This window comes from Phaethon aethereus (genome assembly GCF_964289735.1).
Source record: "Phaethon aethereus genome assembly, chromosome: 2".
Taxonomy (NCBI): domain Eukaryota; kingdom Metazoa; phylum Chordata; class Aves; order Phaethontiformes; family Phaethontidae; genus Phaethon; species Phaethon aethereus.
In genome coordinates, this window is record NC_138582.1 from 9,927,342 (window position 1) to 9,942,469 (window position 15,128).

Consider the following 15,128-nt stretch of genomic DNA (forward strand, 5'->3'; position numbering starts at 1 on the left):
CGAAGCCACACAGGTCCATCCAGCACAGTATACAAAAGCTTACGGTATTAAAATATCCAGGAACATCTAGAAGAACAGAGTAAGCGTGAAGTGGTACTTCATTCAGCTAACTGGAGTCCAACGACTTCAGCTGGTCTTACAAAGAAGTGATACAAACACTGAGAAAAATCTGTTTCTTCCACAATCTTGGAATTTTATGACTTTATCTTTTGGGTGTTTGTGCTTGACGTATCCAAGAATCAGATTTTGATCACGTTTCCAACAGACAATAGAGGTTGCCCACTAGTAAAAATCAATTAGCACAACACAGTGCCATGTGAAGTTGGTTTCTTGGGTTGTAAAAGCAGTACAGCTGTATTGGCACAGAGACATGACCATCTTCGAGAGATTTATTTATCAAGCACAGTGTCAGATCAGTATGGCTATCCTGGTGCTTGTTCTGGAGCTTGCTCAGGGACCTCTGCACTACCTTCCATCAAGAATCATTTAGTATCTTTTATCTTCTGCAAGTGTACATTAATAAAAAGTAAATCAGATAACCTCTGATCATAAATTACGATTAGGTTATTATTTGAAAAGTTTAAAGAATACGGCTAAGGTGTTATGGAAAGGGATCTTCTGGATTCTTTGACTTCACCTATTGTCTGTCATTATCATGGTGAGGTGAGCATTTAACCCTGTCTCGTGCTCAAAATGTGTATGCAAGGAAAACAAACCCTAGAGAAAATCCCACCTGTATAGAGTACATGATGATTTTGAAGCAGGAAACAGCAAATTCATTGGGATCCCATAGTCTATGATGGTCTAAATGCCTGTAACCAAAAAAATAAGGGACCTGAAACAATGATATTCCAAAAATATAATAAATGGCACTTTACAGTTTTCTCAAAATTGACCACAAAGGGATTATTTCCTTATATAAAGCTTCTAAACAATGACTTATTAACTAGGTGAGAAAACTAGAACTTTAGAAAAGCATTGCTTGCCAATGTGATGCCCGTCTACAAGAAAGGCCGGAAGGAGGATCCTGGGAACTACAGGCCTGTCAGCCTGACCTCTGTTCCAGGGAAGATTATGGAGCGGTTGGTTTTGAGAGTGCTCACAGGGCATCTGCAGAACAGCCAAAGGATCAGGCCCAGCCAGCATGGGGTCATGAAAGGCAGGTCCTGCTTGACCAACCTGATCTCCTTCTATGACCAGGTGACCCGCCTAGTGGATGAGGGAAAGGCAGTGGACGTTGTCTACCTGGACTTTAGTAAAGCCTTTGACAGCGTCTCCCACAGCATTCTCCTGGAGAAACTGGCGGCTCGTGGCTTAGACGGGTTTACTCTTCGCTGGGTGAGGAACTGGCTGGATGGCCGAGCCCAGAGAGTTGTGGTGAATGGCGTTAAATCCGGCTGGCGGCCGGTCACGAGTGGTGTTCCCCAGGGCTCGGTTCTGGGACCAGTCTTGTTCAATATCTTTATAGATGATCTGGATGAGGGAATTGAGTGCTCCCTCAGTAAGTTTGCAGATGACACCAAGCTGAGTGGGAGTGTTGATCTGCTGGAGGGTAGGAGGGCTCTGCAGAGGGATCTGGACAGGCTGGATCGATGGGCAGAGGTCAACTGTATGAGGTTTAATAAGGCCAAGTGCTGGGTCCTGCACTTTGGTCACAACAACCCCATGCAATGCTACAGGCTTGGGGAGGAGTGGCTGGAGAGCAGCCCGGCGGAAAGGGACCTGGGGGTGCTGGTTGACAGCCGGCTGAATATGAGCCGGCAGTGTGCCCAGGTGGCCAAGAAGGCCAACAGCGTCCTGGCCTGTATCAGGAATAGTGTGGCCAGCAGGAGTAGGGAAGTGATTGTGCCCCTGTACTCGGCACTGGTGAGGCCGCGCCTTGAATCCTGTGTTCAGTTTTGGGCCCCTCACTACAAGAAGGATGTTGAGGTGCTGGAGCGTGTCCAGAGAAGGGCAACGAAGCTGGTGAGGGGTCTGGAGCACAAGTCTTATGAGGAGCGGCTGAGGGAACTGGGGTTGTTTAGTCTGGAGAAGAGGAGGCTGAGGGGAGACCTTATCGCTCTCTACAACTACCTGAAAGGGGGTTGTGGCGATGAGGGTGTTGGTCTCTTCTCCCAAGTAACTAGTGATAGGACAAGAGGAAATGGCCTCAAGTTGCGCCAGGGGAGGTTTAGATTGGATATTAGGAAAAATTTCTTCACTGAGAGGGTGGTCAGGCATTGGAACAGGCTGCCCAGGGAGGTGGTGGAGTCACCATCCCTGGAAGTGTTCAAAAAACGTGTGGATGTGGCGCTTCAGGACATGGTTTAGGGGACATGGTGGTTCTGGATTAATGGTTGGACTTGATGATCTTAAAGGTCCTTTCCAACCTAGTGATTCTGTGATTCTGTGATTCATTTGTTTTCATGGTTAAGATGTGATCACGGAACATTTGGCCATAACAGAAATTCCTGATCATCTAGTTTCAGGAATTTAAGGAACCTACTCATACCAAAGAAAAGACAGTTAAGAACTTACTGTTTCCATACAAACTGCATGCTTAAAAATGGCTGTGACATTATATGCTTATTTACGTGAAAGAGACAAGCTGAACAGGATGGTTATAATACCTTGACAAACTTCTACTCTAAATAAGATAAAGAATTTGTTTTGAATCAAGAGTTGCAAGGTAATTATGGGTGAACGTTACATCTAGAATAGAGATTCTAAGAACTATTTTAATTTTCACAGTGGTTTCATTAATAATATAAACAGAAAACAAAAAAGAGCCACTCTTTGTGTATATACTCCTTTATCACTCTGAAGCATTTCAACACTTCATAGAATCATAGCATAGTTTGGGCTTCACTTTCTGCAAGAAATATCAAAACAGAATCAGAACAATAAATGCATCAGTTTCTCTTTAAATAGGATAGGAACCACTGATGAAAAACTTTGTCAGCTTCAAGCAAAGACAAGAAATTCTGCTTAAGACTATTTTAGATCCTTGTTTCACTACGCTGAAAGCTATGAATAGAGGACACATCAAATTTCCCAAAAAAGGCAATATGAGTACCTGGAAAAGCATGACAAAAATAAATGCATTTTTAAGTCTAGAAGATTGAAACAACTAATTTGGGATGCCTTTTAATTGGAAAGATTCAGGTAAAAGAAAAACGAAAACAACACAAAAAACCAAAACAAACCCCGAAACACACAAAAAAAACCTTACAGAAACCGAATTCAGGTAGGGTTTCTAAATAGGTATCTTAGCTACAGAATCACTACTGCTCTGCCCTTTTTCAAGAAGATAGTAAACATATAAAGATGCTTCAAATAACAAACTTGAAAGCATACAGGTGAAGGAAGTCAGTACTCTGAACACAGAAGGACCAACTGGATGCTTCAGCTTACTTTGCCTAGAATCTAGAGTTCTGAATTAACTCACTGGCCAGCTGCTACCAGCCTAGTGACATTGTTGGGTCCACACGTCTCCTTCAAGGTTGATTAAACCAGCTGGCATAAAGTTACCCTCTCCTGTCCCCTGAATTATCTTGCAGTCCATTGCAGAGTTTTAAAAAAAAAAAAAAAAAAAAAAAAAAAAAAAAAAGTACTGTCATTTTGACACATTAGACACATTACATACTTTTAATAGAAATCCCTACAGGAAAGAATTTCAGGAATCTTAACGGTGTCTGTCAAGATAACAGTGTATTTGCATTACTAAATATTAGAGGACTACCTGTTGGGGATAGCTGCCTTTTGTGTGCACATTCCAAACACATAGGTACATTTAGTCCTGCCTTGGGGTAGAAAGACAAACAAAATTACCTCTTTAAATCCTTCAAGCCTTAGTGGCTCAAAATATCTTTATTCATGTCGCCTTTCCCCCTAATATCATTCCAATACAGTCCATCATTGCTTGTACATGACAGCTTATTTTAGCGAACCTATTGTCGTCTTTGTTTCATCAAATACAGAATCATACTCTCCACTATCTTCTCCTGACTAGAACTGATTCTTTAATCTTTCAGGGTAGCATGCATTCTCTGTTACCCTTGACAGTTCCTCTTTATCTGCCCCAAAGATCCATTCAGGCAGATTATGGTCAACTACATCTTCTATCAAGTTTTTTTTTAAAAAAAACCTTTCCTCTCCAAACAAGACATACAGTTTTCTTTTTCCAGAAAGGCAAAGTATTAGCTGCTTCAGGTAGCTGAACTGATGGGAAGACAGCAGGGGGAAGTTGATAGCCTAGGTTAATGTTTTGTTTAATAGCTCAATAGGCAGCATACTTTTTATACTGGAATTTTCCTCCTAAGAAAAGGAGTATGAGAGTATTAGATTACTGTAGGTGATATATTTTACTTGTCATAATACAGGCAGTGTATTCAATGTAGTTTTGTTTTTGTAAAAGACGGTAAATGGTATTTTCAGCATGGTGCATTTAGTTTAGTTAAAATCAAGTCACATCTTGCCTATATTTTCTGAATTACATTTCTTTTAATAAAGAGTATCTAAGTAAGATTGCAAAACACTTTGTTGCTGGATTAGCAAATGCCAAACTCGGACTTCCATTAAGATTTGCTGCATGTAAGTAGCAAATGTGCACATTTAGGTTTCTCAAATTTAAAGCAACAGCAGAACCAATGGTGCAAATTACTACTTTATGGAGTGAAACCACTAACGGTCCCTGAATTCACTTGCATTGTCACACATGTACATTCCTTACAGTACAAAATGATAAACTGACACTGAAGATTAGGAAGCAGAACTGAGGAATGTATAGGAATATATAAAATAATGTTCTTATGCATCACGTTTACTGAAAGAATATCAAACACTAGCCTTTTCATATTCAAAACACTTGCACAGATGATGTAATAACTCAAAAGAATGGAAAGACAGATGAATAGGGTGTAACTTGTTATACTTGTGAAGTTGTTTATATTCACTAGATTTCTGTATCCCTGTGGATCAGCCTAATCTATTCACCATTGCAAATTCATGCTAAGTAAGTCTAAATAGCTTGTGACAGTTGACAGAAAATACAAAATTCTTCCTATCATATTAATACAAAATTTTTGACTTTCATTAAGCAGTTTGCCAGATTGATCTGTCAGATTTCATTAAAAATGAGAATTTGAGAGTTTCTAGCTACTCCATGCAGACACTTTTAACCATGGAGATTTTCTGCCAAAGGCAAGGAGAATTAAGGTCAATCCAAACTCAAGCACTAACGCCAGTCTAGGGAATCAGGAATTATTTGTGGGAAACTTCCCTGATACTGAAATGATTCAGAAGACTGAAGTAACTGTACATGCTGATGAAGTTTTGAGATAAGCCCTTAAAAGAAACTCAAAAGTGGTAAGAAACCAGCTGCAATATAGTTCCAAATAGTCCATCCAGACTGTTTAGTACCCAAACATTCATTCTAGTGGCAGGTATTTTGGAGGAATGCAATTTTTAAATGTAGGAAAGGACGAAAATTTTTTAATAAAACACTCAACCTTGCAACAGTTAAATTCTTACCAGACTGGTATAATAGGTACACATGGAAAGTAAGACAATAGAACGGTTCTTAGCATTTAATGCTTTTGGGTGAAAAACAAGAGGCTATAGAAGTTTTCTGCCCTCAATACCTACCCTATCTTCTTTTTGCATTTCTGTTCTTACTTAACAATAGTAACTTGAAAATGGCTTTCGGTAGGCTTGAAGGTCTTTCAGTGTATGAATGGAATACTTAGTCTTTGTGGGAAGAACCAGGCCATCTAAGAGAAGATACCCCCATAACAGGTGGGTATCTTGAAATTCTACAACAAGGAGCAAGCAGCTCTCCTCATCACCAGGAAAAGCCAGGGTTTGAACGCAGTCACCTAGTCTAGAACTTCCTGCAAAGATTTCTCCTAAGAACATGCCTACTTTGTAGACACTAGCAGAGGTGAAAGAAGGAGATTTAAGTTATTTCAATGCTTGCAGCTTTTTTCCCATCATATTTTTTATGGAAACAACTGGGGCAATGCAGAGAACTGTAAAACACTGGACTGAACAGTTAATACATCAGCTATAATTTGTACTGTCTGCATTTGTGCACAATGTGCATACTGTGTGCACATCTGCCATCCACTACTAAATGAGCTGTTAAAGATACTCTTTACAGAGTATCAAAACACCTCTTGGAGGAAAACTGCAAGAAAGCAGAAATCTTAACTCTATGTATTAATCTGGGCACAGTATTCCTTTGTGCTACTTGTATTTTACTTGGCTTGTCCCTTTACTGACTGCAACAGTCATCTATGGGACATTAATGTTTTGAATAAACAGTTTCACATTCAAAAGAAAGGCCAGCTGAGGCAACAACCCATCCAAATCATTATATTGCACGTCTAAAATCAGTAAAATGGGACCCACATTTCTCCATAACCATCTTGAAGTTAACAGATAGGCAACAAAGAGGTGAGATTAAAAGAAGAATTTTTTGAAGAAACACAAATAACTGTTAGTAGAATCCTTTGGGTTTAAAGGAGGAATGAATTTAATGCAACATAATCAGAGGATGAAACAAAAAAAAAATCTCTTAAGACCTTCCATGAATTTTCAACTTACGCGAAAACTGGTCTGACAGCATTATTCATATTTCCATAGGTTGCTCGTCCTAGTAGTTCCCTGAAACAATTCTCAGCCAGCAAAGCAGGATTTTCCTCTTTCTCTCTTCCTGTAGGAGAGGATGGAGGGCCTATTCTGCTGAAATAAGACAAAAATACACTGATTTTACTACTGATTAATACTCATCTTCCTTACTGTGGCTCTACCATGCTCATGAGCCACACTCCTAATCTACGCAAGAATTGTATCTCAAATATGCATCAAACCAGAATTCTTAATAAAGTATTTTATTCCTTTATAGCAGGACTATAGATCTTCATCCAGTCACTATGTAATGACTACTGTATTAGTGAATATGCATGTGGCAAAAACAATGGCCACTAATACTGATTTGACTTGTTAACCACTGCATTTTGACAGACTATTACCCATTACTAACAATGAATGAAGGCCACGAAACCATACGAAAAGTTTGGCAGAATCTTAGTCATGTTGTTCAGACTAATGATCTCATTCACCTGCCCACTACTGAATCCACATTGTGTGGGTGACTGTTAAACAGAACTCCAATACTTCTGCAGAAGCAGATGGCTTATAAGTTGAAAAAAGTCTGACTGAATTAATTGGAACATTATCACCCACACAGTTACCTCTAACTAGACAGTGTACAAGTTAGTCACCTTCCAACTGTCCCCGAACATTACTATGGAGAGGTCGGTACAGGGTGTCCCTGCCCAGGCACGGGGCAGCTGGGGCTGCCGGGCGGCCGCTGGGAGGAGCGGCCGGGGCTGCCCGGTGCCGGACACAGCCGGTCCCAGCCGGCTCCAAGGGCCCCAGCGCAGGACACAGCTGAGCCCCGCAGCCAAGCCGGGGGCGCCGGGGGGAAAACAGGGCTCAGGAAGGGCCCCAGGCGGCACCGGCAGAGGAGGAGGGAGCCCAGGAGGCGGCAGCAGCAGAGGGAGCCCGAGGCCGGAGGAGGAGGAGGGCGGGAGGGGCTGCAGGCCCGGAGCAGGGATCCCCCGCAGCCCCGGAGAGAGCCCGCGGGAGCAGAGACCCCCCCGCAGCCCGGGGAGGGCCCCAGGCCGCAGCAGGGGGATATTTCCTGTAGGAGCTGCGGCCGTGGGGAGCCCGGGCGGGAGCAGGTTGTCCCTGAAGGGCTGCAGCCCGGGGAAGGGCCCGCGCTGGAGCAGGGAGACCTGTGAGGAGGGAGGAGCGGCCGAGAGGGGCTGTGAGGGGCTGACCGCAACCCCCGCGCCCACCCCTGCGCCCCTCGGGGGGAGGGGGGTCGGGAGTGAAGGGGTGCAGCTGGGAGTGGGGAAAAGTTGGGGAGGGGGAAGGTGTTCTAGTTTTTGTCTTCGTTTCTCACCATCCAGCTTTATGTTTATTGGTAAAAATTAAATTTTGTCAGGTCGAGTCTGTTTTGCCTGCAGTGGTAAGTGGTGAGTGATCTCCCTGTCTTCATCTTGACCCATGAGCTGCTTCATCCTATTTTCTCCCTGTCCTGTTGGAGGGGAGGGTAGTGAAAGAACAGCTGGGTGGGAGTTTGGCTTTTAGCCACGGCTAACCCACCACAAGGACTGAAAATATAAGCATCATGTCTGTTACAATATCTGCATCAGTACATACAAACCTCTAATTTCTAACCTTATTAAAATACAACATTTTCTCAAGTTGTTTTTTGCCATGTATTTTTTTTCCTCTGGGATACCACTGGGCAACTGGACTCCCATATTTATCACATAGTATGTTACTAATAACATACTATTAGGGGAAAAAAAACACAAATGACTTTCACATTTGGAAATACATTTTTAGATGCATATATTGACGTTAATTTTCCCAGGCTATATTTATAAAGGTAGTCCTTCTTGAAGGAAGATTCTTTTTACTTTCAGAGTAAAAGCATTACTCTGAAAAAAAAACATAGCAGCTGATTTCTTCAGTGGAAAAATACTGATACTGATTTCAAAATACCATTGAAAATAATAACAACAAAAAAACAGACTGTCAAACTTTGCATCAGATATATACACCAGGAAGAGTGTTAAACTGGCTAAGTTGTGCTGAGAAATTTGTCCTTTAACAATAAGCCTACAGTTACTTCAGTCATAGAAATGTACTAGTGATAGTAAAGAACAATAATAATGATGGCACTATGGGAGGGAGAGGAGAAAAAGCAATAGGTGGGGGGAGAATTTATTACTACCACAGCTACTATTTCTTCAGGTGCTAAAATATGCCATAAAAATAATTGTTTTTTAATCTAAGAGGGAATTAAAACTCAGCATTTAAATATCAACTTCTTTTTGTATGGAAATTTTAACTTATGACTTAAATCTTGCAGTGCAAAGCAAGGCTTTAATGTACTTCTGCTTTGAAATGTACTTCTGAATTTAAGTGCTTCACACATCATTCCATTAAGCCGTTACTGGTATTTCATTTAAATTGAGCAGTTGAGAGGTGAGAGACTGAGGAAGACAGAAAGAAAACAGTTCCACCTAAGGTGCAATATTGCTTATTGAAAAGTACTGTATGTATAGGTGGCAAGTATTTTTTTTTTTTTTTTTCACAAAACACATTATGGAAACTTGAGTAAGGATTCATTCACCTACATTAACATCATGCAACAATGCATTAGGAGATTTATTTTAGACTGCAGAAATCAGTACACTAAAACCTTAATCATACCTTCAGTTCTGCAGTGCAAGCTTGTGCATTAAATATGTTTAAATGTGTTCACTAAGAGCATCAGCTTCAGTTAATATTCACTCTTCAGCATCATAAAACCACAGCTTTAGAGCATTATAAAAAGTCAAATACTTTTTGACTTTTGAAATGCCAGAAGTTAAATGACATTAACGTCATAGTTGTAATACCTTCTGATAGCGAAAGATCTTCTAGTGTGTCAAAACCACTGCATTCTGAAAGTTGCAATATAAAAATCTTGTTGCCTCTGGTAACATCAGTGTTTCAGAAGTTACCATAACATTGCTGGCTTGTCAGATTTTAATAATAAAAAAGCCCCCCACACCCTGTTCGGTAAGTAAGGAGAAATAGTTTTACAAACATGCAATGATTAGAATTTTAGAAGTCATGACAATTTGTATATATCCACCATGAGTACCACTAAACTACAGCTTTATCCAACTCCTGCGCCCCTCAATCTCCCTGTTTTTTTTCCCCGCACTGCCTAGACTCTGATCTAGACCGGGGAGCACCCTTCTCGGCGCAGAGAAGGTACAAACGGCAGTGCCAGGGCTGTTGCTCCCATGGCTGTTTTCACACAGATTCCCGAGAGCACAGCAGCATTACAAATTGGGGTGGGGGGAGAGGGGAAAAGCAAGCAGGCTGCAGAGCATACACACAGAGATAGTCTCTCTGGAAGAATTCTAGTTGAAATGTAGTAAAAATAAGTTATCTTTTAAGTGTTTGTATATGCAATCCTACAGAAGGTGACTTGCTTGGAGGCTGATGTTAGAATAGGTTAAAGGAATAAACTGCAATCCAGTTGTCTTAGTCAAAAATGTTAGTCTTAGCATCAGAACGTTCAAAATTATCTCCTGTTGTCTGTAGGAATTACGTTTTTATTTTGAACTTAACAGCACCTACCTTTAAGTATTTCTCACTAAGTGTACCTTAGCATTATCAGATGAAACAATGAATATAAAACTACTCTTTTTAGTTTTAAAGGAAAGCTTTGCACAGCCTCTCAAGTTTCTAAATCCAAATGAGCAACCCATACTCATTTTGTTTCACTGACATGGTTTTTAAACAAAGATCAGAAAAACTCTGACAAATCCAACTGCAACACTTAAAAAAACCCCCAAGCTATTATTCCTCTGTATCCAGACTTTCTTTACTGTCACACACCCAGAGGAGTGACACATGAAATGCATTTTGCAATGAAATGGGCAAGAACAACTCCCTTTGTTCTACCAGCTTTCTTGCGGGTAATCTCCATCAGAAAAGGTGGCAAAAAGGAACTGGAAGGAGTGACGTTTTGAAGTACAGCCGTTTCCATAGCAAACATCTAATCACAGGCTTAAACTGTCTCAGAACAATTCAACGTTTCATGCATGAGACTTCTTTAATACAACAAAACCAGGATTGGCCAAAAAATACAACGCAACATGTGAAGTAAGACTTGACCACTACTTTTGAGCAGAGTAGCTACAGGAATGTTTTGACTATGATTCCCTCACCCTGAGAAAGAAATATATTCTAATCTACCTCTAAAACAGAATATATACAAACATTACAGATACATTAGAAGGATTTGAAGTCAAGTCTACAATGAGTCCTTGAGTCTCCTTCTGCCTTAAGTAAGTCCAGCACGTTTAGCTTTGCGGTTATTATGAAGAGTATGTTACAAACTGAGTGAATTTCCAATTTCATACATCCCTTCTCCATTTTAGAGATGCACGTAAACTGACATACATGATTGACTCTTCTGAATTTTCTTCCAGAAAACTTGAAGGAGGAGGGGAGAGTTTCAGGCACTGCCTTACACTATACTGAAGTATGCATGGCAATTATTTTGTAATACAGGATTGTAGTGAAGTACAACTGAGGAAAAAACCCCCAATTTTTAGAATATGTTACACTTGCAAATTTGTCTGATAGTCATGTAACTAGAGTGTGCATTCAAACAAGCAAACAATGATGTCCACAATTTTTTAAAAATGTTGTTTAAATATTAAATTCTTATCTCGAAGAAGTGTCTCATGTGACGTGTACTCAGAAGAATCTTGAATTAAGCTGTTAAGGTTCCACAAGTAAAAATTACAGTGATCTTTAAGGTAAGCTTTACCGATGTATACTTCAGCTTTAACCAGGAATATTTATTTTCTGTGGACTTAAGTTGGGGTTATTTTCTAGAACTTCTGCTCTTTTTCAAATAATACTTTGATTCCATCTGCCAGAACAATATGCTGCTTACTCCTACTCTTCAAGATGCCTCTGTTTGTGCTCCACAAATATGAAGTCACATATAAAACAAGATGAGAAATTCTCTGTAACATCATTTAAGGCCAGCAGATCAACAATTTATAAATATTGTTTTGAGCTTTTCTGTCATATGTGCATCATACAGGACCCTACTTGCCACTTGGAAAATCATTAGTCTTTTTTAATGTTGAATATGCATTACAGAAAAAGTTTCAAGCAGCCGGTTCAGATATTTAATTAACAGTTGCTTTTTGACAGATTTGTTTTTCTACCACCACTATTGCATTGCTCAATAAATGATAAAAATTAGTCCTGCAGAACACATAAACTGATCTGCTTTATGTGGTTGATCCAAATCCTATTTGAGTCAGTTTTTCCATCTGTAGTTAGTTTAATTTTGCTATATAAAGGAAAGTATATGCTTGAGGGCACTGGAAAGAGTAACAAAGGAAAGGGCCCACCTGCATCTAGAAGCCCTGTAAGAGCAAGAAAAAGGCTAACTAGGCTCTCCTAGTTCAAACAACAGCTTCAGAAATCTTTGTCTCCTATTCAGATCACTTCTCAGATGTAAAATCCAAGTGCGTATTTCTGTACATACTGTGTAGGTCCTCAGTTATGTGCAGTAAATAGATAAAGCATGGACAGATAGACAACTGATTTTAGTCATTTAGTCTGAAAATTTGCTATAGAGACGGGTACTGGCAATTAAAAATAAGAGAAGAAAAATAAGGCTGAGGAATGGAAAAAAAAAATCCACCAAAAAACACCACCAATAACAAAAAAAAAACCCTGACAGATTTAGCAAGCTGAGGGTCATGTGAACGCATGACAGGGGTGTTGTAGGAAAGGTGCTGAGCCTACCTACCAAGCTAGTTTTGAAGCAGCTAGGGTTGGACATGCAACAAACGTTTAAGCTTGTTTGCACAGCTGAAATTGGTTTTATGGATATTTCCCAGTGTTAGCAATAAACACTTTTTACACCTATGTAGTGTTTAGCCACAAATACAGACATGGACCAAAAAAGGTCACTCTTCAATTGTAAGGTGACTGGCATATCCTCAACATCAATTATCACAGAGTTCTTTTTGAAGGCACACCTGGCAGGTAATATGCCTAGGAGCCATTAAAAGCAAAAAAAAAAAAAAAAAAAAGAGAGAGAGAAGTGTGTCTACATATAAATAAATTTTAAATCCTCACTTTAAGTGCTGTTGCAGACAGAACAGACGGATGTTACTAATGGCTGAATGGGAATTAAACCCTCAATTTTTAACAAGTGTAACTAGTAAAATCATCTGAGTCACCTAAAAGCCTGTGCTTTCTGATCCTTGTATCTGACAATACAAAACACAGAGTTTACAATTTTTAAGAAGTCTAAACATGGTTATACAATTTCTGAAGAACTTTTTAGCCCAATAGAATCTAGAACAAGTGAAATGAAGGCAGTTGAAAAGGCTTTAAGACAAGAAACATGAAGAGCAGTTAAGCAGAGCTGTGCTGTTTCAAGGATACTGTAGAGAGACGCAGCTAGTAAATGTCCGTAGTTATTTCCACTAAAAGAAAGAGGTATCCATCATAAAAACTAAGCCTAAAGATTGCTTAAAAAACATGCCAGTGACCAGGGATAAAAATACCTGTCAATATCTTCTATTTTCTGCATATTAAACAGCAGTGATGGTACTATCTTGTCCATGTGCTGAGGTTCCCATATAGTTGCTCGAAGTTCATCATTAACTGTTTTTCGAACCACTCCCTGAATGCCTCTGATTCCAGCAATTCGGATCCTAAGGAAGGAAAAAAGGAATTACTAAAAAGGAGAAACACAGCACCTCCCAGTATGGCTGTTTACCTGTTAGGCAGTAGTAATTACGTAATGTGGAATTCCATTAGATTCTTAAAAACGGTAACGTGGAAATTTGGCCAATTCATTAGGGTTGCCTCTATTGCCTTTAAATGCCTTTGTAGCTCATAAGCAAGCTGACAAAACAAACAACTGAGCAGAAGATGATCTGTAAGGATAATGCTGACACTGATCAATGAATACTCAAACTGTGTATATCACATCGAAAAGAAAGTCACATGGGTAACTCTACAAACCACCCATCAGTTGGACCTGTGCATAATCTCAACCTATTCCAGTGTTGAAGAAAAATGTTGTGACGTTATCACAGCAAAGCTGAAGCAATAGCTACCAGAGACATGTGATCATGTCCTTAAAAGTTGCAATTAAAGCTGTGGACTGATTGTAACAAAAATTTAAAGATTTGTGCAAGATTCACAAGATGGAAAGCAAAGGATAATTCTGTCAACTTAAGCCTGATGCACAAAAGGAACCACCACTTCACCCTAAAATCGTTTGAACCAAATTAAGTGAGAACCGATCAACAACAACAATAAAACAATAAAAAGGAAAAATTAATATAATTTCTAAAAAAGACTTCATCTAGCTGTTAGCTATTTTGTTTTGTTGAACAAACATAGTTTGCAGGAGAATCTGTACAATTAAATGTATGGCAAAATATTCTGTTTTGAAGCAGTAATAGCAAATCAGTCACTATAATAAATGGTAGGAATAAATTTTATTCCTAGCAATAAAATTTAGGTAGGAAAACAAGTAGAAGAAAGGGTGACACAGCGATCAAGTGAAATAAACACAAGCTTTACTAAAACATGAACTTATTTCTATTACAATCCATCCCTCATTTTAAAAATCTTAATTTCAGCATGGACAACACATCATTAGCCTTTGTTCAGTCAAATTCACTGCATTAAAACATCTGCTAAATGAATTACAGAGCTAACAACTCTGTAATTCATTTTTTTGTTTAGATTTCTATTTGTAAATACTTCAATCCGTAGTCCCCTGTTTCTCAGATAGTTTTGAACAAAGCCATGTGCATTGAATATGGATCCGACACCATTCTGGACCTTTCAAGACAGTTTTAATAAGGTTACATACAAAACAGGGAAGAAGAGGGATGCACAAACAGCTAAAAAAGCACTTGCTATTGCTATACTACAACTGTAGTGGAGTATCCAATATTAAGTTTCCAATATTAAGGATACAAGATTGACATTTAAGACACAGAGCTTCCAAAATTCCATCACTGAAGCTTTTTTTCCTTTTTTGCTTTCTAATTACTAGTTCATAAGTTAACGAAGTTTTGCTGATACTGTGGCTTTAGATACATTAAATACAAGCACTAACCTCCCCTGCTGAAAGGGAGCTCTCACCAGGTGAGATTCAGTTTCAGACTCAGAAGCCTACATAACTTGTCTATGTGTGTAGATGATGTTCAAGCTCCCATTCAAGCCAGTCAGTTCAGTGGAACCTCATGCTATGCAGATGACATGCAGTGACTCCACATGTCTGGTTTAGGATGAGCTGAATTACTCCCTAGCCCTTATCAACACTATTGCCTACTTGTGATATCTACGTTTAGAATACTAATCTGTAGTCATACCTCATCTGTTTTCTTGAATTACCTCTGTACCTACAGCAAATCTGGTATGCCAACTCCAAGAATGATTGCTGTTCATAAAGATCTCTTTCAAAAGACATACATTCAAACAGTCTAGGATGATGTGGATAAAGTCAT

At 39.5% G+C, this 15,128-nt stretch overlaps 1 protein-coding gene across 2 annotated transcripts in view; it reads right to left on the reverse strand.

Annotated features, from left to right (window-relative positions):
• Positions 1–15,128, reverse strand: part of EFR3A (EFR3 homolog A) — a gene marked incomplete at both ends in the record, with an annotated part of 64,469 nt that overhangs the window by 30,961 nt on the left and 18,380 nt on the right. For both annotated transcript variants that reach the window (XM_082015188.1, XM_082015189.1), the window contains 3 exons: positions 734–812; positions 6,586–6,723; positions 13,164–13,313. In XM_082015188.1, coding sequence (XP_081871314.1) covers positions 734–812; positions 6,586–6,723; positions 13,164–13,313 — 367 coding nt within the window. The remainder of the gene's footprint in view (positions 1–733; positions 813–6,585; positions 6,724–13,163; positions 13,314–15,128) is intronic.